The sequence below is a fragment of the Anomalospiza imberbis genome, chromosome 6, assembly GCF_031753505.1.
Source record: "Anomalospiza imberbis isolate Cuckoo-Finch-1a 21T00152 chromosome 6, ASM3175350v1, whole genome shotgun sequence".
In the NCBI taxonomy this organism is placed as follows: domain Eukaryota; kingdom Metazoa; phylum Chordata; class Aves; order Passeriformes; family Viduidae; genus Anomalospiza; species Anomalospiza imberbis.
The window spans coordinates 48,441,449-48,467,531 of record NC_089686.1 but is presented as its reverse complement, the minus strand read 5'-3'; the positions used below and the strand labels follow the sequence as shown (position 1 = coordinate 48,467,531).

The following is a 26,083-nucleotide window of genomic DNA, read 5'->3' as shown; positions in this document are numbered from 1 at the left end:
TAAGCTGGGAGGGACCCGGTCCTGGGGGGGCACAGGAGCCATTACCAGCCACTGGCAGCAGGAACAGGGCTGAAAAGTACAGCGAGCCCTGCAAGGGAGAGGGTTTGCTAAGGACCTGTGGTCTTAAGATGGAGATGATGGGAAGTGTTAGGAGGGCAACTGTGAAATGAGAGAAGCCCCTGAAACGGAAAAAAAAAAAAAAAAAAAGAAAAGGCAACATGGGGTGGTGGAGACTCAAGGTGGAGGAGAAAGAGTGGAAGGCCGCAGGAGACTGTGCAAGAAATAGGGATGTGAAAGGCGGCAGGCGAGAAGCCACAGGAAGGGAAGGGAGGAGAGAGGCCGGGGCTGGGGAGTGCGGGCACAGGCAGGGGAGCAGGTGTGTGGAGCGGGGAGCCGCGACGGGATGGGCCTGGGAGAGCGAGGGCTGAAGGGTGCGCTGCTCCCGCCCAGCGCCTGGTACGGCGGGAGCCCCGGGGGAGCGGGCGCTGGGCCGGCCCTGGCGCCCCTCGGCCGCCGGGGAAGCCGCGCTGCTCAAGGGGCCGCCGCTGCCCTGGGGCAGGGAGCGGAGCGGCCCCGGCGCTCCCAGGGCTCGGCACAGCCTGGCCGCCGCCCGCTGCCAAGGGCGCCCGGCCGGGAGGCGGAGGCGCCGCTGACGCCGCCGCAGCCGGGGCCGACCGAGGCACTCGCCCTCCCGGCCGCGGGCCCGGGGCCGCCCGCTCCGATCGGCGCCGCCCGCCCGGGCGGGCCCGGGGCCGCCCCCTCCTTCTCCCCGCAGCGCATTCGCCGCGGGGGCCCCTCTCCTGTGACGTCAGCGCCGCCTAAAAAAGCGCCCCGGCGGGCAGGCAGGGCAGCGGGCTGGGCAGCGGCCACAGCGGCGGCCACAGCGGCGACAGCAGCAGCGCGCCCCGCCGCCGCCGACATGGTGTCCCCCGTCACCGTGGTGAGTGCGGGCCGCGCGGCGGGCGGGGCGGCGGGGCCCTCGCCCCTTCCCACGAGCTCCCGGCCGCTGTCCCCGCTCCCGGCCGGTGCCCTCCCACCCGCTCCCCGGGCGCTGCCCCCGAGCGCGGCGGGCGCTCCTCTCCTCCCGCTGCCGGGAGCCCGACCACTGGCGGCCACCCCCGATCCCCACGATGCTCACTCACCCCGGCCTCCCCCGGCAGCTGTTGCTCCAGCGGTGCGCCTGCCCGGGCGGCTCTCCGCTGCGTCGTCCTCCCGTCATGCGTGTTTTTAAAAACATCCACGGTACATCTGTTCTACGTGCACTGCATCTGCTCAGAGCGGAGCTGCCCCAGCTGCCCTGGGCTCGCGTCGCGGCAGTGCCCGGCAGCATCCTCCTGTCCCCGCGGCCTCCCTTGCTCTCGCGGGCACCTCTGCCACGCCATCCGGAGGTGCTTTGCTGTGCAGGTCCTGGTTTGGGCTGAGGCGTGTGTTGACTCCCGTGTGGGGCAGACCTTACCATGGGTTGGGTGACCTCTCGCTGAGACCTCGTCTCGTCTGCAAGTCAGTCTGGCACTTCCACCACCTAACGACATGAGACTGGGATTGGTGTCACCTGCCTGTCTCATGGGGTGTCACGATGCTTAATTAATGTAACCAGCAATAAAGTAGCAACTCGCTGCTGTTCCTCTCAGTAGGTGGTGTGCAGTAGAACTCTTGGATTCATGGAACCAAGCTGGGAACTGAAGGAGCTGTGGCTTGTGCCAGCAATACGAGGAGCTGCCCCTGCAGGTGAACAGGGGCTGTTTCAATGCTGAAAGAACTGCCAGAACAGCAGAGAAGCTGCACTGTTAGACATGCTGCTTTGCATGTTCCCCTTTCTAGAAAGTGAGGGATTTGTTGGAATACCCCAGCAGACTTAACACATGCTGTAAGGATAACTGTTGGTGGGAAAGTTTCCCTGTGCTTTGCTGCAGCGCTGAACATCTACTGCTGGTATCCTTGTTCCCTGTGGATCCATTCTCATCTTGTTTTGAAATACTTTGGTTAAGGGCCAGGCTATTGCATACTCTCTGGCAGGTAGAAATCTTGTCCTGATCTTAACTCACAAAGCTGGCATTCAAAACTTCTAAATTGCTTTGCCAGTTCTGCACTGCAGGCTGTATTGTCTGATAGTTTGGATGACTTTTCCCCCAGTTATTAACATGTACCTGGTAAGTTCATCAGCAGCCTGGGGATGACTTTTATCTCTAGAGACAGAGGGAAGTAGCTTGGAAATTATAACTTTGTACTGCCAAACTTTTTTTTTGGGTTGTTTTCCAAAATAGTTAAAAAGGTTTGGTATCTTTATGCTTCTGTGCCATAAACTAAATTTGTCCTTCAGTAATGCTATTGGTTATAGTGAATTGTGTATCTTGGAAGTAAAATCTCATGTTGGGACAGTACTGGAATGGCTCAGAAACTGACAGGATTTGTTTCACAGTTTGCAGAAGGCAGTACTTGGTTGCTGTGATAGTGCATCCAGGGTGGTCTTGCAGAGTGTTATTTCAACTGAGTTTTGAGGCAAATTACTAAAGCACGAGTATGTGCTGGGAAGGGTGTACAGAGTTCAGACCAGAAGACTTTAGGAAGGTAAGCTCGGGGGGAAAATGAAAAAAACCTTATTTTCTCACTTGCCCTTTTGACATGTAACATAGCAGATTTCTGCTCTGCCTGTATCCCTGACATGTGAACAATTTACTTCTCCAAAGGCAACTAATGCAGGTGTGAAACTATGGGGAGCTGGAGGGATGATAAGACCGGGAACTGTGACCAGAGCTGCAGCTATTTGCCATTGCTGTGGAGGTGAGAGGGGAGGGCGACTGATCCTTCACACAGCTCACAAAGAAAAGAGCTGCAAGCCTTCAGTGTTCTGAGGAGCAATTTTTTGCACCTCTCTGTCAGTGGTTGGCACGTCACTGTTGCTCTGAAGGAGGGCATGGTGCTGCTCCATGCTGGCTGTCCCACGGCCCGGAAGGGCGGCTGGAATTGGTGTCACACAGCAGTCTGTGCTGCCCAGAAGCATGGTGTGGCCCTTGCACAGCTGGGGGTGAGGAGCAGGATGGCTCTACAGCTGGTGGGCTTCCTTCAGCAAGTCTCTTGCTGAAGGGAAGGGCCACATCGGTCTGGCCACAGCTGGGTGCTCGTCTTGGGGCCCAGCGCTTATCTCTGTGCTGCACTGCCTTTGCTCCGGGTCTTTGGAGACAGCATGGATATCGCTGCCATGACATGATGGGGAGATTCTCTGGAGGGGCAGCACCTGAGGCATAATCAAATTAGCCAGAGGAATTTATTTGTCTGTAGTGTATGTCCTCTCTCAGCACACTGCAGCATCAGCCTCAGTGGGGAGAACACCAGAAGAATGCATCTGAGAGTTTTCAGGATTTTTCTTGTTGCTCTCAAAGTGATGGCTTTTGTACAGTACTGAAGCACGTAGCCCTGGCTGCTTACACACAACCTGCTTTCCTGCATCTCTCGCTCTTTCCTTCCTTAAGACACTTTTAACAAGAGTTAAAACCCATGAGCTCTAAGTCTGCTGTACAACCGATAGCAGGAAGGACCCACGCAAGGAGGCATAGTCCATGGAGAGGACCAAGCCAGAACTGCTTGTTTGTGCTGGCTGCCAGGTGTGCATCATTGCCTGGAGGGCTTGGAATGTCCACCCACTGCACACAGAGAGACCACAGCATTGTGCAGAGCTCGTCAGGCTCCTGCTGATGTTAGAGTCTAGACGTGCATGGTGCTGGGCTGTGGCAGGGAAGATGCATTTGTCTGCCCTCCTGTTCCATCTGGTGAGCGATGCTCGCTCTGGTTGGAAGTCACCTTGGAGGGAAGCTTTCACTGCTTACTCTGCTAGGCAAGCAGGAGCGTCCTGCTTCAAAATTGTTATTCTTAAAACTGCCGTTTAAGAGCTGTTTTTTCTGCATAAAGCCATGTGGGCTGAGAGCCTGCAGTTGAAGCACAGTATTGATAAATAGCACGTTTGCTTCATGGATATGTGAGATTTAATTCCATTTTTGTTCAGTCATCACTGGTCCCACCTTAATAAAACAGCACTCATTAGTGATTTTTGTCCAGCTCCCCCCACGCCCAACACTGTTGTCTAAGTGGTTTTTAGTGTGAGCTTGTGGGAGATAGCTCTTGCCCTAAGGACCTTTCTGCCCAGCAGGCACCATGATTGCAGGAGCCACAAATGTGCCGGAGATGAGCCCGGAGACATGCAGTCATTCTGACATTTACATAATGCTCCTTACTCCAAGGAACCCTATTTTGTCCCTAAAGTTAGGGCTAAACTTACTGTAGGGCTTCACAGCACTTTGAGGAAAACAGGGCATGGGAAATACAGATATTAATTGGCTGAGGGTAGATCTCTTTGGGGGGAAGTTATAAATGATATCAGCGTGTCTTTTAGAACTAGGGGCTCTCACCCCTACAACATTCCCTCCACACCTGACTTGTACTCAACCCAGCACAGCCCTATGTTTGGGAGACAGGTGAAACACTCTTTGGGACAGATTATTGCCCAGAATCCATATCTTAACAATCCCCATCCCTTCTCTTTTGTCCTCTGGTCTGTTTGCATCTTTAAACAGAGATAGCTGGGTTGGGAAAGGATATGTTGTTTTGACTGCCTGAAGGAAGTGGAGCCCTCAGCCCTGTCCCTTCTGGGTGGAAGTAGCAGCACCCTCCTGAGAGCAGCCCTTGTCAGCCCTCGGGAAAGATGCAGGATGTCACTGGGACAGAGTATAAAAGTGACTTGCAAAAACTGGGCAAAATACCTGAAAGGTACAGTCTTGAAAGATACTCACCGGCAAGAAATATCGAATAGGGCTGGAGGACTGGGTGGGTATCATCTGTGTTTGTGAACAGGGGCCAAACCACACTGATCCAGATGGGTATGGAAACCTGATGTAAATCATGTTTCTTAGATACTCTGCACTGTGGGCAATTGTAGCAGTAGTAGGTCGAAGCACAGTTTTAAAGGTTTATTGTTAGGAAGGGTGTTCTGTAATCCTCAAACTTCTGCTAAAAACAAGAAAGCCAGATCACACTGGAACTATTCAGCCTTTGCTTCTTACAGAGAGGATGTATTGTTTCTGCATTAATGAGTGAAATGTTAGCAACCATCTAAGTCAGAAGTAACTCTTATGGTTAATTTTGCTTCTTCTCTGTTTCTGTGCAACATTGATGCTTTCATTGTAATTTCCCCCATTACTTAAATGCATCATAAATTGGGATTTTATTATACAGGAAGTTTGTAGACATGCACATTTATATACTGCATAGACAATTATGGAAATATGTCACTACTATAAAAACCAAGCCAATGTAAATGAAAGATAGAAAATATTTCTAAGCATATGAGCTCACTGAAGAAAGGGAGGGAATCATCACCTTAGCAAAGCTTAGCTGGATCTTAGTAACATTTATGTCAGTCCCACCTTTTGGAAGAAGCCTAAGAACTTTGGTCCTATTGAGGAAAAAGCTGTGGTGATTTATGCCAGCTAAAGCCCAGGCATAGTGTTACATGCCACGATTTATTTTTTCAGACTGAACTTGTGCATTCTTGCTGTGACATTGACATTCTTTGCTGTAGCTGTTGCTAGGGGAGGGTGGGCTAGCGGAGCCTGCAAAGTGCAGGCTCCTCTCACGCTCTTCCAGTGCCAGGGAGGGAGCATTAAGCAGGCAGTGCTCATCACTGCTGCAGGCAGTGCTGTGGATTAAAAGCTTCATTAACCCAAGTGTATCACTCAAGGCACACGTGTCTGTTGTTCAAAGTGTGCTTTGAGCATTAAGATTGTGGGTGCAGCTCAGAAGTCTGTACTTACATGTAATTCCTCTGAAATTTCTTCCGTTCTCTTCTCCGGTCCAAGTATGTCTATCCAAAATACACTGCGTGCGGCAGAAGAGCCAAAGTTATCTTCTCTGTGGGTAACTTCATAGTGCTGAGGAAATAATAATTCCAGTGAAATTAGACTCTTAGAAAAAGATGGCATCATGAACCCATCTTCTGCTAGCATGTGGAAACTTTTGAACAGCAAAAAGACTATTCATTACATAACTCCCTTCCCTCCTGGAGGCCCCAGTGGTTATTATATCACCACTTAATTTGTCTACTGTCCTTCATGTCACACAATGCCCAGTATACTTGTCATTACAGTAGAGATGTAGATTTTGCTTAGTGCAACATACACAAAATGAGGGTGATGGTTATTCCTTCTTCTAGCCCACTTGTGCCTTTCCTATATCCATTTCTTATACTGTCATGATCTAAATAGCATTTCAGCTAATGACAGGTTTCTGTGTGACAAATGTGTCAGTCTAGAGCATCCCTCCATATAATGCTGGACGCGAACAAGTATCCAGGTGACACAGCGCAGAAAACTGTGTGTAGGTGTTTACACACCACCAGAGCTGAAAAGCAGTAGATGGGCTGGGCAAGAGCTTTCCTGAGGATTTCAGGTGTGCTGGGCTGGGAAGGATTTCAGACACCAGCAGGGCCCAGGGGCTCACACTGCAGCCTCTGACTCAAGAGTTGCACAGATGCAGTTTCTCTCTCTTATTTCTCAATAAATGCAACTTGTGTCTCTTGCGTTGTCAGTGTTGCAAGGCTGACTCTTGTATTGCAAATCTGCCTGTTAGTGAGGATAGTGGCTCTTTTGATTCACCTTCCTGCAATCCTATGGAAATGCCTTGTTTCTACCAGCAGGCTAGTCTTCTCCCAAAGACTAATTCCTGTAGATTACTGAAAGACATGTTCTTGCCAAAACTGAGAAAAATGAGACAACCCTTGTTACTGAATTGGCCTTGAGACTTTTGTCAAGTTTGAATGAATGGTAAAGTTTCATGTTTTGCTTCTCACCAGATACCAGCTTTGGAGGCATCAGGCAGTAAATTTCCTGTTCATATCAAAATGAGTGCCTTTCTGCTGGTCGCAAGTAGCCTCTGATGGAATCATTGAGACTGAGGGAAGTTTGACCTAAAGCCAGCTACTCATTTTTCAGCACATTCTAGGCACATCAGACAGATCCTCAGATTTACATGTCCCCCCCATGGCTTCAGCAGAACTGGGCTGAGGCCATGGCTTAGCTACTGTATCCCTGTTTGCCTGTGTCTTTGATTTTGTTAGAGTATGGATAGCAGTGCTGACTTGCTCTCCATTGCAGGAGGAAGTAAGCAAGTTTTGTGGCTTTTCCCTGCAACCCTGATATAAAAGGAGCGTGATGACAAGGTTATCACTTAAATGATGTTTTAATTGAAGTTTCCACTTTGCTTGGTTGCATCTCTGGATTTGCACCCTCAATATAAAGGGCATAATCCTGGTAAGCAGCTGCACACTCGTTTGTGAGTGTGGTCTGCATTTGTTTATGCAGCTGGATTACAGCGGGGGTTTTGCAAATAAAAGCCTTGGTGTATCAGTGTGAGTCCTGGGAGTGTGTGGGTTAGTGTTTGCACCTGCCCACTCCACATCTGTTGGGACTGGCTGGGATGATCCAATTTTTCTTCAGGTAAGTTTTGTCTGATTCTGACTTATCCAGGTCACAGCACAAGACACAAGACACAAGAATAGATATTGGAAATAAAATCTGTGGCTCTGCTATCATCCTTTGACCGTAACACCCTCCTGTCTCTTAAGCATATTGATCCCATGATAACATTGAGGAGGACTGCTGCTTTTCTTAAGGTATCACAGCAGCATCTCTCTAAATACACATCTTTATTGGGATTCATTGCTATTTTTCCCTTCTGATTTTCTTTAATATCAATATTACAGAAACTTTCAATCTGCAGGACATGATACACAGGTAGAGTAAAGCTTTTCATTCAGCTTCCTAAGAGGCATAAGACAAGCTGAGGAGTCCCTCCTGGGCTTCCCAGCACAGCCCTATTTGGTATTATTGGAGTCCCTTGTGAGGATTTATACAGCAAAAGTCTCTTATGCAGAGCCGCCAGCTTTCCCAGACACTGGCAGCTGCCTTCCCCTCCTGTTTCAGCTCTTCCTTCCTGTTCCTTTTGCAAAAGCCTCACCTCTGCCAAGTGTGCACCAGAGTGTTGTGTGAGCCAGAAGTGCCTTTTGAATGCCTGAGGTGGTTTCACCCTTGGCGTGTCTTTGGCAATGGCTGGTGGGGCTGTACAGCCTGTTGTGTGTCACCTGCCTTCTGGGCTGCACTACTGGCTCTTCAGCTGTTCCTGCAGAGGGCTGTGACAGCACCAGTGCCTGCAATGCCCTTCCTTTAGACCCACATTATTCCCCACAGATTGTAGGTAAAATGACATTGTTCTGCTGAAGAGCTTGCTTCTGGATGGAAGAGCCTCCCTTCCCTCACAAATACCAATCCCTGGTGGCAAAGCAGCATGGGCCAGGGTAGAGCTTTGCCAAGTGCCCATTTTCCCTGGGTGCACACTCTTCTGTGCATCCCCGCTGCCACAGCGAAATGACAGAGTGGCTGGGGCCCCCCAACAAGCACATACATGTTGCAGTGGGTTGTGGGGTGCAGATAATACTGGAGATGGATTTCAGCCCTGGGAACAAAGCACTCTCTCTGCAGATCCCTCTCTGCTATTACCTAGAGATTCAGCCTGCCCTTGGTGCTGACAAGGAAAGAGCTGACGGCTCTCTCTGGGGTACTTTGTTTTGGGTCTGCACTAGAGACTGGAGAGAGGCTCCCGTTTTGCCGCACAGCTCTGGGGGCAGACGTCAGTGGGTGGCACTTGTCTGTAGCAATGGGCCTTGCTAGTGGGGTGCTGCTTTTTGCTGTGGCTCTGTGACTTGCAGCTCGTATGTTGGGCTTGCCTAAAACTGCTTCTTCCTGGGTAACAGAAGTCTGAACTCCCGGTCACAGAGAAGTGTGATATAAATAATGATGAGTCTTCTGAGAACAAGTGCTTGTAGTCTGGAAGCCCTCTCCAGGATAAGCTGGGGAGACTTTTCTGTAAGCAGTAGAAATTTTTATTCTGGATTCTAGTGTGACAGGCCAAATAATTGCCCCTTCCCATCCTGAGAGGAATTGCCTGGGACAGGTACCAACTGTGCATTTCAGGGTGCTGGCTACCTGGCTCCTGAATTCCCTGTGGCTTCAGAGCCTCCTCCTGATGTCCAGAGTAACAGTGGGATATGGCCCCGCCTGACCTCACTCAAGAGGAAGGGTGTGTGCCCTTGCTGTGGCAGCGCTGCATTTCTGATTAGCAAAATGAAAAGACAGACCCATTGTGGTTCAGGTTTTTAAGCATGTGCAAGGGGTTCTTTTGTGAGTGTTACAGCAAAGGAAATGTTTGGAGAGGCTTGCTTTCTGCTACACAAAAAGGAAGATCTGGAATCCCAGGGGGGAAGAGCAATCTTTGCTCTGAGATAAGATGCTTTCAGGCAAATACTATATTTTTGCTTTCATTTCTGAGAGCCATTGAACTATCCTGAAAGCACTAGTCTATGACAGCCCCTGAAGGCCTGAAGAGGCTTTTGAATTCTTGACTAGTTTAGTATTGTTAGTGCTTGGCAGTGGCACATTATTGACCATACTCTCCAAAACTGACAGCTATAGCATTGCTACAGATATGGAGTCAATCATTACTACTGCAGGTTAAGAAGAGGTTTTTAAAATGGCCCTGCTTGTGGTCTTGTGCCAGTCTGGTAGACAGGACATATGATTGGTAATGGAAAAAAAGCAAAATCACCCCCCAAAAACAAACCCTAGCAAAAATATGTACTTCAGGCTGAGTCTTCAGGGTGAAATGTATTTCTTTGTAATTTTTTATGAGTTAACATCTGCTAAAGAAAGACTTCACCACTTTGAAGGCTTCCCTGCAGTCCCAGAAAGCCAAGGGCAGGTACCCAGTGACTTTTTAAGGTATTGGTGGGTGTAGCAGTACCTGGCTTCACCTGGCCTGGTAGAAGTAGGTTCTGGGCAATACAGGAAGATCCCAGAGACACTGTTGTGTACCTCATTAGCCAATCTAACAGAATTTCATATTCTGTTCAGTACAGGAGATAACTTTTATGGATACTGTAATTTCCTTAACTGCTGGGGGGAACACCGTAGTCCATTGTCTCAAGATAGCTTTGGGCAGTGTCATGGTTTAAAAGGCAAGAAGTAGGAGTGGGCTCCTCTTGCAGTATGTGGCACAAGCAGTGCCCAGAATGGTGGGGTGATTTCCTTGGCTCCAGAACCTCCTCCATCTACTTTAGGCTCCTAAGGGACTGTTCCCTCACATTTCTAGGGACTCCTACAAGGAGTCTTGAGGGCAAGACTCCAGTTTCCCATTTTATACATACCGGCTGTCTGCAGATGCATTTTTTTTTATCTCATGGGTGTAGCAGCAGAGAGCTGCCATGTCCAAGAGCTCCCAGGTCTCAGCCAGCCTGGCCTCGTCAGCAGCCCTGTGAGCGTGGTCAGTGCGGCTGCTCAGCACCCAGCGTGTTTTACATTCTTCTTCCTTAAGCACCTGATGACAAGATGGGGCTGCCGTTCTACTTACACTGCGGAAGTGGTGTCTGCAACCTCGTGTCACTGCCACTGCCACTGCCACTGCCACAGCACAAGGAGCCTCTGAATGAGTGCTCCCCAGCTCTCCTGCCACAAACCAGCTCATTTTTGATGCCCAGCTGCTGCTGCTCAGCTGGGTGGCCGTGCCGTGCCCCGCGGTGCCTGGGCATGCTGCCTCGCTGCGGGGGCTCGAGCTGCCATTCCACCTGGGAGAGGCTGGCACAGGCAGACATTGCCCTGCTGCCAGGCATCTGCAGGGAACCTCGTGCTGCAAATTTCCTCCCTTCTCTGTGCATCTGAGGGGCAGTCGCTTATCTGGAAGCACCATCAGTGCTGACAGGTTTTCATCCCCTCTATGTTAATCTGGAGATTCGCTTGAGTGTTAATGTGACTGCAAGTTGGGTAGCACTTTGACTTGGTGGTGAAAATAATTTTGTTGTGGTTCCTTTTCCTGCATGCAGCTGTGTCTGGAGCAGCCCAGCCATACACAGGGGCCCTTATTAGATGCCAGTTTGATTGATCCTCACCCACTGCCTGCTCCTCTGTGCCTCCACCAAAGGGCGACTTTTCTGGTGCCAAGAATTTGTGAAGCAATATAGCTGAGTTCACCACCCAAGAACTATGAGGGCCTGTGCCAATTTTTTAATTGCATTTTTCCAGCAGATAGCCCTAGCTTGGTCTTAAAAAAAGAAGTCAAGTATTTCTAGCTCTCAACCCCTGTGTTGGTCTGTTGTGAAGCAAAGCTTGGGAGTACAGCTGGACCTCACTTTGCTTAACTGAGGTGGGGAAGAGAGTACCCAGACTGCTGGAGTAGAGGGGGGAATGATGGAAGCCAACAAATCAGCCCTATTTTGCAGGAGTTTAAGAGACCCTGGGGATGGAAGAGCTGCCTTGGACATTCATGTGTCTAAGCTGGGAGGATGATCTTTTTGCAGGCTGGAAGTGTTCAGGCAGAATCCTCTTACTTTTGGCTTGTGCTGAACAACAGAGGCTCCTGTCAGACAAATCCATGATTTTTTGACCCCTTGCAAACAGGTCTGACTGAACAGCTGAACATGAGCTGAGTTTCACTGCATTACCCTTCCGGGAGAAACAGAGGCCCTGAGTTAATCTGGGGAGTGCCAGAAGCTGCAATAAAGCCGTGGCAAAACTCTTTGCATGGCATAAGCATGCTGAAGACAGGATTATCAGCATGCAACTTCTCCCACATGCAAAACACGTACCATCTTCTGGGTGATTTATTTGCTATTTCACAAATCTGTTTTAGATGCAGCCTCTAAAGCCTTGTCTTCACTTGAGGGCAGGAGGGTTTATCTATCACCCTGAATTTCCTGCAGCATGTGGAGCCTGTTCAGGAGCCATCTGCCTTGGATGCTTGGCCCTTGGCATCTCCAACACAAACATAAAGCCTCCTATTAATTGCAAAAATATGTTGCACCAACACAGTATTTCAGGCAGGTGACTGGCTGATTCAGTAACACTTCACCACCCTCCATAACAAGCACTTATTTTCAGAATTTTATTCAGGAGCAACCTGGGACATGTACAAGCCAATACCTTCCTTGATAAATGGCAATAGGCAATCGGTTGTCCCCCAGGAGCATGTTTGTTCCTGCAGGAGAGCAGAGCTGGAGAGCCTTGCAGAGAGCCACATATTCTGGGCAGTGAGAAACAAGGGCCATGGGCTTGCAGTGGCAGCAAACATGGCAACAAAGCCAAATAAATATTTATTGGCACACAACTGGGGGTGGGAGCTATTGTCACAGAAGAGGAGAACCAAGGCAGGATCCACAATGCTGAATGCCAAAAGCCAGGAGGAGCAGCTCAGACAAAAAATGGTACAAGGCTGATGGGAGGGCTGGGTGGAGGACAACAGCCCAGCTTTTTTTGGCCAGTGCACACAGTTGTGCTCAAGTGTTGCTCAGTGGAATGGCTGGGGTATTATTGTTACAGCACTTTTCCTGGAAAGCTGCACTTTGCAGCCCAGTGGGTGTGAGCCATATCCCCACAGCAGGCTGGCACTCAGCTGGTGTCTGTATACTCATTTTCATTGCAGGCTGATTTAGGGGGCTTTGCAGAGAGAAGAGCATTAGTTGATATTCCACATTGTTTTCTGGGACCAGTGGAAGGCTTAAGAACAATGAACTCTGTCCAACTGTGCAACAAGCTTCTGATGTTCTTCTGTACCTCAGGACCAAGATATCTCCCTCCCTGTGGCAGCTGGATTTGCTTTCTGACTTGTGAAATAGATACAGACAATTGGCTCCAAAATGTTAAAGAAAATCGAAGCACTGTCTTATGAGTGTAGCTGTTTCTCTGTGGATGGGGCTTATTCTGGAGTAGAGGAGCCAGGTGTAAATTTTTTGCCTTGGTTATGTGCCTGCAGCAGTCAGAACAGGCTAGATACAGCAGTATGTCAAACTGGAGCAGAATGAGTACAGAAAAAACAAGAAGGGATCCTGTAAACCTGTGAACACCTAGAGAGTGGATATCCAAGCCTCTAGAAAGCTGCAAGTGCCAGTACCATGCTCTGTTTGAAGATCACAGAATGGCTGGGATTGTAAGGGACCTCTGGAGATTATCTGGCACAAAGTCTCTTGGTGAGAGCCAAGACAACTTCCTCCTAGTCTGCCCAAGTCTTGGAGGGCTTCACTGGATCTGGTTGGATACAGATAACTTAATAAATAATATTTCTACTGTAATTCTACAAATACAGAGATAGTGGCTTTATAGCAGTTTAAACTAGTTTTTAAAGACTCTGAATAACTTAGTAGCCATAGCAGTTGAGAAAAAGCCCCAAATTATGCTCAGTTTAGAAAATAAAATGTTGGAAATACTGCCTTGTTTTTGTATTCAAGATATTTTCTGTACTGCATTTCAGCACAGAGTAAATTAGCAGTGGTAGGAGAAAAGATTTGGGAAGAAAAATGCAATAGAATTTGTAACAAAATGGCAAAACCCAGCTTAAAGCCATGACAATCACACACATTAACAAAAATGTCTTGTCACCTCCATCAAGTGCTTCCTTTTCCAGCCCCATGGTGCAGCTCCATCTCACATTCTGGCTCTGAGACACAGGGACAAAGGAGATGGGTGGTTTAATCCAATTTATCCACACAGACAAGAAATAATGTTCCCCTTCTCTGTAGTGCAGCAAGTCCCATCATGGATTATATGCTTGGCTTTCCTCAAGCCACAGCTTCCAGTCATGTTGGTACATGGTTTTCCAATACCAGTCTTGGCTTGTCCTTCAGGTGGCAAATTGCCCCATCACCCTTTTTCAAGCCTCATCCACGTGGCCAAACAGAGGATGATCCTCCCTCACCCTCTGGTTGCTTCAGTTTTTCTTGGAGAACTTTTCCAAAGTATTTCCAGTGCCACTTATGGGGCCCTCATCTTGGTCAGAGCCATAAAAGGGGCTCCAGTGAGCTGCAGCATTCCGTGATGGCCAAGGGCATGGTTGGAAATAACTCATCTGAAGTATACTTGGAGAAGAAGTATTAAGAAATAAAGTGTCGATGATGAGAAGCCTGTAGCCCTTCTAGAAGTATGAGGTCATACTTACATGAGAATGCTGTAACTTATGCATGAAAAATTCCTCAATTATTATTAGGATGGAAATAATACAAACCATTATTCTAAAATAAAGCTGTCTGGGCTTGCAAAATTCACATTCAGATAGTGAGAAAAGGTAATTTTAAGCTTACCAAGCAAACATAATTATTTTGCACAAGTTTTTATCTTGGCTTCAGTAAGGCAAGGTTCCTGGGGAAATGACAAGTGTAATTAAAACCTGCCTCATCATGTGTGCACACAGGGGAGGGCAAGCTGTGATGGTAATTGTAACTGCTCCTAGCCAGTGTTTTTCTGTTAATATGAAGTATTAAATAAAACCTACCATGTTTACTAACCCAAATACTCTCCTGTATTCTTCTGTGCACTCTTTCCCCTACAATACTTGATAGTTCCCAGGCAACCCCGGTACTGCAAGGAGACTACATAGGTTTTTATGACATTTAATTCAAGTTCATTTGCTATGTGCTGCCAGAATTTTCCCAGGGAATGCAGACAAGGAGTGGTAAATGGTGATTAATTTAGACAGCCTAAGTAGAGGACTCGTGACGGCTCCCCATGTAATACAAGAAAGTTAACAGCTTGCTGATGTCCTTTTGTTAGGGAATTGTGTAGCCTGGTTGTTTAATGGAGTGTTTAAAAATTGTGTTGGCAATAGCCTATGAATAATGTATGATGAAATACCTTACTGCCAAGAAACTGCTGATATGCTGGGGAAATTTCCATCAGATGTGAGAAAAAATTTGAAGGAACTGTCTTCTTGGGATGCCCTTTATTTATAGCCTCACTGCTTCAGAGATTGCATTCCCTTTTTAGATACTGCATGTGAAGATGCCCTCCACTGCCTCTGCCTCTGTCTTCCAACTCCACCTGACTCCATGTGCTTGTGCCCATAAAAGATCCTGATTTTTATGAGATTAGGCTTTATCACCTGAGCACTGTAAGCATGGAATAATTCCTGTGCAGTCTTCACTTGTTCTAGGTATCTGCACCAAGGCATCCTGCATCAAAGGAAGATGAACACTGGTCATAACAATGTCCCATGATGCAGGAAGCAAAAAAAGGGTCAAGTTATTTGGGGAAAAAAAAAAACAAAAACCAAAGACAAGTTGGACTTCACAGTGTGAAATCAGTTTGGATGCCTCTAAATTTTCCCCCATGTCCTCCTCCAGTGCAGGAGGCCTCTGTGTGCTTTGGCCATGAGTAGTGGGAAGTTGCTATGATATGTAGGAAATAAATCTTGCTTGACCAAAGAAATGAGAAGACTGAGGGTGAACCCCTGCTTGCAGGGGAGCTCAGGGGGTTACACTGCCTTAGGTACAAGAGAAAACAGGCCTCCTGTAAGACTCTAGGACATAGCTCAGGCAGGCATGGAAGCAGTTACAGTCCTGTCCTTTGCTCCTTGTTTTGGCCCTTGACTCTTCTCCAGCAGAAAATAAAATCATAGCTTTGTTTCTCACATGGAGTTTTACCCACCTGCCCTGAAATGCAGAATTGTGGCAGGAGGGCAGGTGAACACAATGTATCACTGTGCAGAGTGGTCTCTGCTAAGTGTTTGTCAAGAGCAGACCCATCTTGTGAAGAGCGCAGCTCTGTGCCCTGCTGTGGTTTTGTTATGAGTAGCCAAGTGCTCCTGCTGCATTTTTGTGTCTGTATTTATACAGTAGAGCCCTGAGTCAAAACATATCCTGCAATATGGTACTGTATTATTAGTATATTGCTAGAACAAAGCCACACGAGGTTGATGTTGGTATGAGTCAGCTGAGGAAATGGCATCCTCACCTGGGAGGTTGATGTGTTGGGTTTTGACGCTCGTGATGCCAACAACAAGCTCCAGGCATGAGGCTACAGGGCAGGGGAAAGAATGGGTTGGGAGAGAGGTTGTATCCTCAGGGTGATCTGCAACTGGCTAAGCAGGAGGATTTGTGAAAATGGGAGAGAAGATTTGTGCCTTTACTGGCTTGTTTGCTGCTGGGATATATCTGGGCATGCAGTATTTTCACAGCTCCTGGAAAGATGTATAAAAGGGTGTCCTGGGGTGACTTTATGATGATTGTATCCCCATTCATTTTTTTAGACCAGAAATAAGTTTTGCACCTTTAAGATTAGCCTAAACACACGATAGGTGACAAGGAGCACCAGAGGAGTTTGACTAATGGCCTGGATATTTTCAGTGGAACAAATAAAGACAAAAGGTTCTAAAACTTCCTGAAAATCCACCACCCAAAGCCCATCCTGCCAACTGAGAAGTGTTTTCAGCAGAGAGGGTCACAAAGGTCTAGGCAGAGGATTGTGGTCAAGTCAACCAGTGTTTCTTGGGGTAGGAACACTGTCAGCTGACAGTATATGGAAGAGCAACTTTCAAAGGGAAGGAGCCAGTTCTGTTATGAAGTTTATTCCACTGATGTTTCTGATGATCCTATTAATTTATTTTTTAATGTTTGTTTTCTTTAGGTGAAGAGTGAAGGCCCCAAACTGGTCCCCTTCTTTAAAGCCACTTGTGTCTATTTTGTCCTCTGGCTGCCAACTTCCAGCCCCTCCTGGTTCAGTGCCCTCATTAAATGTCTACCCATCTTTTGCCTGTGGGTTTTCCTTCTGGCTCATGGGATTAACTTCTTAGTGTCACACCGGAGTGCCAGCCGCATCCTAGCAGGACTCATATTCTCGGCAGTGGGAGACGCCTTTCTCATTTGGCAGGAGCAGGGCTACTTCATTCATGGTGAGTACAGTGTCAGTCCTAAAGGGATGCCACAGTGCCCAGCTGTTACCCTCTTTATTTAGTAATGAGTTGCTGGCCCACATGTTTTGTTTATTTGTGTACAGCTTAAGCCCCGGGTGCTGGGAAGCACTCATCCCTTGACTAAAATCCATCATGGTTTGAAGAAGCACATCATGGATGAGTCTTTCTCTTGAGCTTCTCTTGAGGTTAGAGAGGTAATTGGGTCAGGTTAGGTTTTCTGGCATGTGTCACAGCATCTGGGCTAGCTGGAGTTGAGAAGGTGGCATGCCAGAATCCCTGGGGAAGAGAAGGAAATGCTCATGGCACTCGTCAGTTCCCATGAAGCTAAGGGAAGTATTTACCTCCTATCTCTGCAGGGAGATATGTCAGCCCTTTGCTATGAGGACTGGGGATGGAACATACTGTGCACAGCTCCTTGGTGGAGAACAAGGTGGAGAGGACATTTATGTTTTGATAGACAAGCCCATAGCCTGGGGGAGGCATTAAGTGGATGATAGAAACCAAAGCAGCAGCAATCTTGTCCTACTTGAAGGTTCATAGCGTGAATCATGCAGCCTGTTGTACAGGACATGTCTGTTTTGCAAAACATTTAAATGATGGTCAGTCAAGGACAAACCTTACCTCAGTGGTTGGTCTTCTCTACAGAAAGATCCACATGTCTCAGAGCAAAATGAGCTTGGTTTATTTTGCTAGTTTGCATCTGGAACATAATGATTCAGATTAATCATTTAAAGCCACGTTGAACCTGCCTGCAGTAACTCTCTCCCTGGCCTTGGACTGTCAAAAGAAATGAGCAGCAGTTGAGTTCTTCACTGAACTGACTGGTGGGGTTTCTGAAGTTAATTTAAGCAGCACCGGGATTGCACATAACACCCACCATTAACTGGCTGCTGTAACTGTCCCACTGGAAAATGTGATAAGGGAACTTGACTTGTGCTGTTGTCAGCTCTGAAAGTCAAAGGCTTATTTTTTCCCGTCTCTCATGAGGTTAGTATTTAGTTTTATTCTGGAATTCCCACAAGCTCTTTATGAGAAGGAAGTGTGCCAGATATGAAAGGCCAAATGCTCTGAATCTGGTTTTAATCCTGCTTCCCAAGAGCTTATCCCCATCCCATTAAAAGTTGGGGTATATATTTCAGGTATAAGCAAATAAAATGCACTACTCCATCCTTCACTTTGCCTGCAAAATGTATTTTCTCCTAATTAAAACTCACCAGGTTGCTGTTGCTGACAACTGGCAATATTTTTGACGTCATCAGTTGTGGGAATTTGAAGTTTGAGGAGAGAAGAGGAAAGACTGGATGAAAATGTACATTCTGTTCAATTTCTGCAATTTTTGGACTGAAAACTGGGCTCATTTGAAAAGCTTTTGGGACAATGAGTTTATAAAAGGACATTTGTTCATTACTTTATAGGGAAGTGAGAGCCTGGGAACCTACTCCTGGCACACTTGACTTTTTTTCATTTTTGCTTCTTTCAGTCCACTAATAATACATTATTTCTGACTACTGTCTTACTCCATGTAGAAGATACTTTACAGTGTTAATATCCACCTCCTTTGATAGCAGGCACTTAGAAACAATTTATGCATTTGGTGAAGAAGACAGGGACTAGCAAAAAGGCCTTATTGCCAGCCTGAGGAAACCCAGAGGAAGAAAGTGGGAGAAAAGGGCTGATCTCCTTGATGTGGTTGAGAGGACCAAGCTAAAGGCTGAGAAATACAAGAGATGTGTACCCCCTTCCCTGTGCAGCTATCACAGGTTTCCCCAGTTCCTGGCTTGATTTGTGGGTGTTGAATGAGTAAACCTGGGAGCTGACTCTCTTGTTTGTGACCAGCCTCACCACATATCATGAAACTCCTCCTGCCTTTCCAGGCTCTTTGCCTGCTGCATCCTGTCCTCTCCTCCTCCTCCTCCTCCTCACTGCCAGATGCCTGCATGAAGGACAACACATTCTTCAGTTCCCTGTTGCAGAATGCTCCATATAATGACACTGAAGGAAAAAACATTGCTCACTGCTTGGACGACATATCCTTCTTCTCCTTACCACCTCCCTGGGCTCTAACCTTTCTTCCACTATCATCCTATAAAAAGATCTTGTCCTAAATCCCTTCTCAATTCCTTCAGTGTTCTGTCCATGAGGTGCAATAGCTCTGTGAAACATCAGCTTCTCGTTGTCCTCCTTTGTGCTTCTCTTCTTTCCCCTTCACGCTGTCCATTTTCTTTAGCCTCACCCTGCAAAACAGATCCCACCAGTCCCCTCCCTCTTGTGGATTTCCTTCTCATCCCACCATGGCTGAGCTCTCAGTGGGTGTCTGATCTGGTCTTCCCCAAAGGCAGGGAGGTGCTTCCACTTCTTCCTTGATTGCCTCAACAAGAGTAGTAGGATGAAGCAACGTCTGCCAGCTGCAGGTTTTTGTGACTGCCCTTTACACCAGAGCATCACATGTTAAATGTGAACAAGTGTCCTGCTGGAGGACTCAGCTTCCCAGATCCTTTTCTCCATTTCATGCTTTAGAGTTGCATGAAAACTTCCAGCTCCTCTAATAACCCTGTCAGGATAAAGTAGGAGAGCCTGCAGCTGCACCATGTGTGTGGCTGGGAACCAGAAGACCCAAGGAGCTGGGCTCTGTTTATGCCCCATTATCTACAGTTGTCATGACAGCTTGGAGGCAGCAGCTGTACCAACACATTGGGACATATTTTTGTCAAATGGATTAGTGATAAGTTAATAACATATGGGCAGCACCTTCCAACACCCACATCTGGCATTTCTCAGTGGTGTTGCACTTCAAAGGGAAGATGGCATTTTATTTTCCCTGACTGATTCCTGGTAAGGTTCATCTGAATCTTGCAAATAGCCATAAAATTGTTGGCAGATCACATTGGTGCAGTCCCTGAAATATGCCAGCTGCTTCTTTCCAGCTTAGGTTTCTCCCAGCTATGGGCAGAGATGGAGAAGTAGCCAATTTAGTCCTCAAGTGCCTTTGGGTTTGTGGCTAAATACGGGCAAGCTTTGTGTCAGGGTTCAGAGGGATTAGTGTCTTTTGTCACATTTTGTTCCTACACTGCTGTGGTTCCAGTCTTCTTGTTCCACATATGACCTATGAGCAAAACACTATGGATAGTTAGAGGGGGTGGTCTTTGGTCTGCTTTGCTCCCAACCTTCCACCCAAAGCAGGGGAAGAGGAGCTACCTGAAAAACAAGATCAATTAATTCTCCAGCAGCTTAGTTCCACCCAGCTTCTCAGCAGAAAGGCTTTTGTCACAGCACAGCTGTACTTTTCTGCAGCTGTATTTGTGCTGGGGCTTTTATTTAGGTTGGAGGCTTGGTGCTATCTCTCATGTACAGATTTTTGTAATAAAATGGTCAGTATGGTTATCACTGGCAGCGTTAGTGGTAGGTAACACTGGAAGGAATGTTTTCTTCTGCTACTGAATGCCAGTCACTGATGAAAGGTCACACTTTCTGTGCCAATGCCTCTCTCCAGGTCTGCTGATGTTTGCCATCACACACATCCTGTACTCTTCAGCCTTTGGCATGAAGCCTTTGGACCTCAAAGCCGGCTTGCTGATGGGTGTCGTTTCCAGTTCCTGCTATGCCTTCCTGTACTCCTACCTCTCGGGTCCGTTCACCTACCTGGTGGCCGTCTACATCGCCCTGATCGGTTTCATGGGCTGGCGGGCGGTGGCAGGCGTGCAGCTGTGCAACGACCTGTGGACGTGGACCAAGCTGTCGGCCTGCGTGGGCGCCATGCTCTTCATGGTGTCGGACCTCACCATCGCGCTCAACAAGTTCTGCTTCCCTGTGCCCTACTCGCGCTTCATCATCATGGCCACCTACTACGCAGCCCAAATGCTGATTGCGCTGTCGGCCGTGGAGACCAGAGATGAAGAGGACTTCAGGAAGAGGAGCTAGGTGGAGTGCCAATAGTCTGTGAACACATGGGTTATATCTCAGGTGCTGTAGCTGCATTCACCCCTGAGAGAGATCTCCATTTCTCTAGGCACACTGGTGATGTTGATTTTGCTTCTTTGAAGCATTACCTTTGGGAATTACATTATTTTCATTGGCTTTCTCTGAATACAGCTTACTTCAGTGTGGAGTCTGCATCAGAAAGCTTAGACTGTCCCTGCAGTAGTTACTAATTCAACTTTTCCTCCTTGGAAGTGCTGTACTACTGCATTTTACTTGAGAGTCTTGAAATTGATGCTGAATGTCTGGGAAGAGGAGGGCTGGTGGAAAGGAGGTTTGGCCATGCACTGTGCTAAAAGGCTTGCTCTCGACTGTAGGCAGACAGGCACAAATCTCTGCTAAAGTCATAGGTAAAAATTAATTTAACCAATGTTTGTCTCTTTTTGTGCATTGCAGTATGCAAACTGGAGCTATTCCTCCACTTAAAGGAAGCTTGGAGGGAGAATAAAAACAGCATATCCAGCTAGGAGCTGAGCTCTGGAGTCAATGGCAGCATGTGGGGCAGTACCCAGCAGAACCAGCATGAAAGCAGAACCCAAGCTGAGGGCACAGAGTGGGAGGTGTGCTGGCAGTGCTGTGTGCTTTGATTGCAGCGCTCACTGCTACAGGGCAGTTCTCTAGGTGCAGGTCAGGATTGCTGCCTGTGGCAGAACTGTAAGGAGCAGGAATTTGGTGGGATATCAGGGACATCTTGGTGTTCTCCCTCTCCACGTGCACGCAGTTACATAGTGCCTGCAGCTGCCAGTGGGATGGAATGGGCACACGAGGAACTTTGATTTTTAAAGCAGAACTTACTTATTGTCTTACTTAGTGTATGTCCTAATTATCCTTAGGCATTTAATCTTTATGCCTTTTTTCTCTAAAGTTCTAACAAGTAATGTACCCATGTACCCATTAAGTTTTAGAAGCACTTTCAGTAGTACTTTTAGTACTGCTGCCTGCAGTATCTTAAACCTTTGCGTGAGCATTTCCTGTGATCAAGGCCCTGATTTTGGATGTAGATTGCCGTGTTTTGCCAGCTGGTAGAAAACAATCCTCTTTGCACCACTTCTTTTTTTGTCAGAAAGCCCCTTTTCAGCAGAGCTTCTGTCCTTTGTGTTCAACACGCCTGCCACTTCTTCTCAAACTCGCATGAACTCACATAGAACCCTACTAGCTATTTCCTTTTGTTGAGAGGTGCTGAGTGGGTCTCCTGCTCCTCTCCAGCCTCACCTGGTGTGCCTGGCAGGGAATAGGCATCGCCTCCCCACGACTTCTCCATCAGTGCAAATGCAGCCAGTATTACAGAAATCTGGGTTAGCCATCCTGACCCCGTGGGGGCATCTGCTGCTTTTCAGACAGGGATCAGAAAGGTCAGCTGCATTATGGAGAGGGAAAGCACTGTAGGTAGCACAGCCCCTGTAATCCCTTCCCTTTAATGCTGTTATGTAATACTGTCAGTATTCATTCACTGGCACATCGGGGCCTGCCTGGAGTAAACAGCCAAGGGAATTTAGAGCCATACACCATTTTCATTCATCAGCATTGCTTATCTCCTGGCCACAGATTGAACCCTGCAGTGTAGCTCTCTGCAGATGTCACCTGCTGTTACTCAGTTTGGCTGTTTGCAAATCTCCAGCAACAAAGTGACCCAGCTGAGAGGAAGTCTAAGCATTTGAGGTGAATCCCACCATCTTCCCAGCATGTGAACAAACAGCACACTGCAGTCTTTGAATCCCTGCTCCTTGGCATGGGTCAGCACACTCAGTCCTTAGCTGGCAGTTCTTCAGAGGAGCTCCCCACATCCTGAGCTTCCCTTTGCTTTGAGGGAAATGCTTGTGTGATAAAGTAAGCTTAATTTAAAAGTCTTGAGTTCTGATTCTCTTTTTTCCTTCTTTAGAAACGAGTAGTCTTGGACTGCCTGAAAATAGCTGAGTTGCTTTTCTGTGTGCTTTTTCTTCTTGGCTTGCTTTGCTGTCCTTCTGTACCATCAGCCACTGGATACCTGCAGAAAAGAGTCTTGATGTGTTATTAGGAGGCCTCTCCTCTCCACTGGCCATCAGAGGTACAGTTTCTGGTGGCAGAGGTCTCTGGGTGGGACAGCAAAACTTGTGCAGCCCAAGTGGGCTGTTGTTCCCTTGCTGTCCTAGAACAGGTCACCTGGAGTGACCTGGCTGGGACACATTGGCCAGTCACACTGGCTCCATCCTGGTGCTGCAACAGCTTCAGCCTTCCTGGGAACATGAGGCAGAGCCCTCAGCATACAAAGAAGAGTCCTGATTGGCTTGGAGGTTTGCTGGCAAAGGTTCTTAATCTTCAAAATCTCTCTCTGGCTCTGCATTCCTCTTTCTAATCCATATTACTTGAATGAGACCATTTTCCTGGAGGCTCTTCCTGCTGGGAAGAGACCAGCTGCTGTGGACTGTGATCTGACACAATTTTGAGATGCCTAAATCCTGAGAAGCACTAAGCAGTTGCTGGCAGTGTGTTAAATAACTTTTCCTGGGATTAAAACTGTTCCCTCAACCCCAGCGAGGGCAATCTTCACTTTGAAATAGAGCAAAAAATTGAGTGGTGTTCATATGTGACAAATGGTGTTACTGTCTGTGGGGCTGCCTTTGTGGACCCTCCTGTTGCCTCTTTGCCCTGTAAAATTGAGGTCAAATCCATTCTTCTCCTTTTCAGGAGGACAGTTCTTGAGAAGCACCCAGTCTTTGGCCCAGGAACATTACAGAGGGAATGAAGCCTTCCAAGTGCTGTAGTGTTCCTGGCCCCAGCAGCAGCAGCTCCTTTTGTTGCTAAGTACAGAGGCTTGCTTTTCACACTGCTGTGTCCAAACATCCTTCTGCAAACCCTGTCTATGGTCACTTGAGCTTACACATGTGGTTTGGTTACTTTCTGTTACCACCCTTTTAGAGGTCTTTGGCTCTTTAATTGGGCATATAAAAGATGCAGCATGTTTACTTCAGCCTCTTTCTGTAGGCAGATCCTCCTTGCACAGAACTCCCAGGGTCAGTCAGGGAAACAGTGCTAATTGCAACTTGTTTTTAAGTGCTAGTATTGCTGTGTCACAGGGTGATGCTCGTGGAAATGGCAGCTCAAGAAGAACAAAGCCAGAGGATTTTAACTTTAAGCTTTACTCTTAACGCTGTGCTGGATACCTGGCTTCTTACTCCTCCATATTGAGGCATCTGTAAGACTGATTGGTTTAAGGATTACTCTAACATGGCTTTTGAGTAGATTGCTTGAAGATTTCATGTTGTCATCAGTGGAGGCGATTTATATATTTTTACACAAGTTTATAAAATTCCCAGGAGGAACTTGGCAGTTTTTAGTGGCTTTTCAAAGTTTTCCACTCCTGTAGTTTGATACTAACACTTGCATTTTCATCTTGCTATTGTGGTATTTTTGGGAGCTGTTCTGGAAGAAGCAGACCAAAGCAAACAGCAACTGTAGAGCTTAGTGGCAGATGCCTCTTTCTCTTTGCTTGGTTTCTGAATACAGACAGGGCATCTTTTAAGCAGAGGAATCATAACTGTGTTCTTGGAAGAGGATGGGAAGTTGCTGACTTCTCATGACAGAAATCCTCCTGGTTAGTTCTCCTGCCTTTTATCCATGCTCACTTCTTTTGTGGCCTTGGGTGAGTCACTTAAATTTTCTGGGGTCAGGTCCACATGTGGTGTATGAGGACCAGTGCAATGCCAAGTTATCCCAGCAGGGGACCAGGCCCTCACCCCATTCTAAAATGGAGATATTACCCCTTACCTACCTCACAAGGATATTGTGAGGACTGATGCTCATACAGCACTTTGAAGATGTCAAGTGCTGTGTAAGTCACAAATATTATCCAACTTTAATGTTCAAATTGCTTTTAGGGATCTGCAGGACTTCTCTTAAAACACAGAATGTGTGACTACCTTTTCAATTTGCATCAGATAGAAAAAAAAAAGCAAAATATTTATTTATGCTGGTTAACAGGATGGGCTCAGCTACACTTGAACTCTGTGGGAGGTTTAGCTTAAAAATCTGCACTCTATAATTTCAGTTTTGCAAATGAATTTTAGGTCTTCTAAAACCCTTGACCAAATTCTTAGATGTGAACCTTCCATCCAGCTTTTGCAGTCTGGTCTTTGCTCTCACTGTTAGCTGGAGTAAATATAATCCAGCTAAAACAGAGTGCCTCACAGTCTGCTGTGGCTTTCGAAAAAGCTGGAACAGAAAATGAAATCATTCTGTTCAACCTTCAGTCTGCAGAAGGCCAGCTGGGTTTCATGAGACAACTTTCAAAGGGATGTTTAATTTCTCTGATTGTAAGTTTCACTGGCTTTAAAATCAGCAGAGAGAGAAAGCCTTGATGGAATCAATAAGGTTGGCACATCCTTTTTGAATTCCCTTTTTTCATCCAAATGAAGGAAGCAGTGGGTTTTGTATCAAAGGAAGTGCATGTACCACCAGTCCCATGGCCCAGAACAAAAGCTGATCTAGAAATATAGCTCTCAACTACCACCATGCTTTCAACTAGAATAAAAATGCCACTGTTCATTGATCTAAATCTGGGCCACAGCTAGAAACTACCTAGTTTTTGTAGCACTAGCTGCTGTACAAACACAAATGAAGGCAAGGAATTACACACCAAGGAATGTGAGCTGTGTACATGTGAAATGGACCATTATTTTGAAGCAGCTGCAGTAAAATCTTAATATGAACTCAGAAGCAAACACAATGCAAATTTTTATGGTTTCTTTAAAATATTTGATGGGTTTTCATTGTCTTAGTTTGGAGAAAATTTTCTTAATGTTATTTTATTTTTGCTCTTACTGTAAAGAATAAAAATACACAATTCTAGACAGACTACACATGAAGAAAAAGTGGCCAGTTGGCAGGAATGCCAAAACTTCTGTGGTCTGTATTGTTTCTGTGGTGACACTATGCTGCTGTCCAGTGAGCTACTGGAGTGGTGTGATGGCTCAAAAGTGAGGCTGAAGCACAAGATGCAGGTGTTGAGCCACCAAGACTTCAGTGGGAACATGACTGGGCCAGTTTGGATCAGTCAAAAGACAGAGCATAAGGAAATAAAAGACAACTTTTCCTGACAGAAGAAAAGCAAGGAACCAAAACCAGTCTGTTGGGTGATGGTGCTGAATCACTACAAACATTTTTATCTAGACCCTGCTGGTGCAGGTTCCTGCTGGACCAAGCCTTGCTCCTAATTCAGCTGGGGAGGCTTGCTCCAAGCCTATGGTGCTGGCAGGGTCAGGCCAGCAGAACTGAAGCTTTGTTAAATAAAACTCAAAAACCAGAAAGCAACAACAAAAACAGGAATAAAACCCCAAAACCACAAAAAAAAAAAAAAAAACAA

The 26,083-nt window shown here is 47.0% G+C and overlaps 1 protein-coding gene and 1 long non-coding RNA gene across 6 annotated transcripts in view; one reads left to right on the top strand and one right to left on the bottom strand.

Annotated features, from left to right (window-relative positions):
* Positions 1–10,598, bottom strand: part of LOC137476034 (uncharacterized) — a 33,507-nt gene extending 22,909 nt beyond the window's left edge. Inside the window, exons 1-4 of the long non-coding RNA XR_011000205.1 lie at positions 10,243–10,598; positions 6,034–6,153; positions 3,473–5,921; positions 1,143–1,391 (exon numbers count right to left, since the gene is read on the bottom strand). This is a non-coding gene — a long non-coding RNA (uncharacterized lncRNA). The remainder of the gene's footprint in view (positions 1–1,142; positions 1,392–3,472; positions 5,922–6,033; positions 6,154–10,242) is intronic.
* On the top strand, positions 597–26,083 carry TMEM86A (transmembrane protein 86A). Of its 5 annotated transcripts, XM_068194019.1 has the most exons (4): positions 12,236–12,295; positions 16,485–16,749; positions 20,261–20,730; positions 21,142–26,083. In XM_068194019.1, the coding sequence occupies exons 1-3, from the start codon at positions 12,251–12,253 to the stop codon at positions 20,686–20,688; spliced, it is 738 nt and encodes a 245-aa protein (XP_068050120.1). In that variant the 5' UTR covers positions 12,236–12,250; the 3' UTR covers positions 20,689–20,730; positions 21,142–26,083. The 5 variants fall into 5 exon arrangements, with proteins under 5 accessions (XP_068050123.1, XP_068050122.1, XP_068050120.1 ...); XM_068194022.1 differs by lacking the exon at positions 12,236–12,295 and adding an exon at positions 597–940 and having other exon boundaries at positions 20,261–26,083; XM_068194021.1 differs by lacking the exon at positions 12,236–12,295 and adding an exon at positions 3,543–3,602 and having other exon boundaries at positions 20,261–26,083.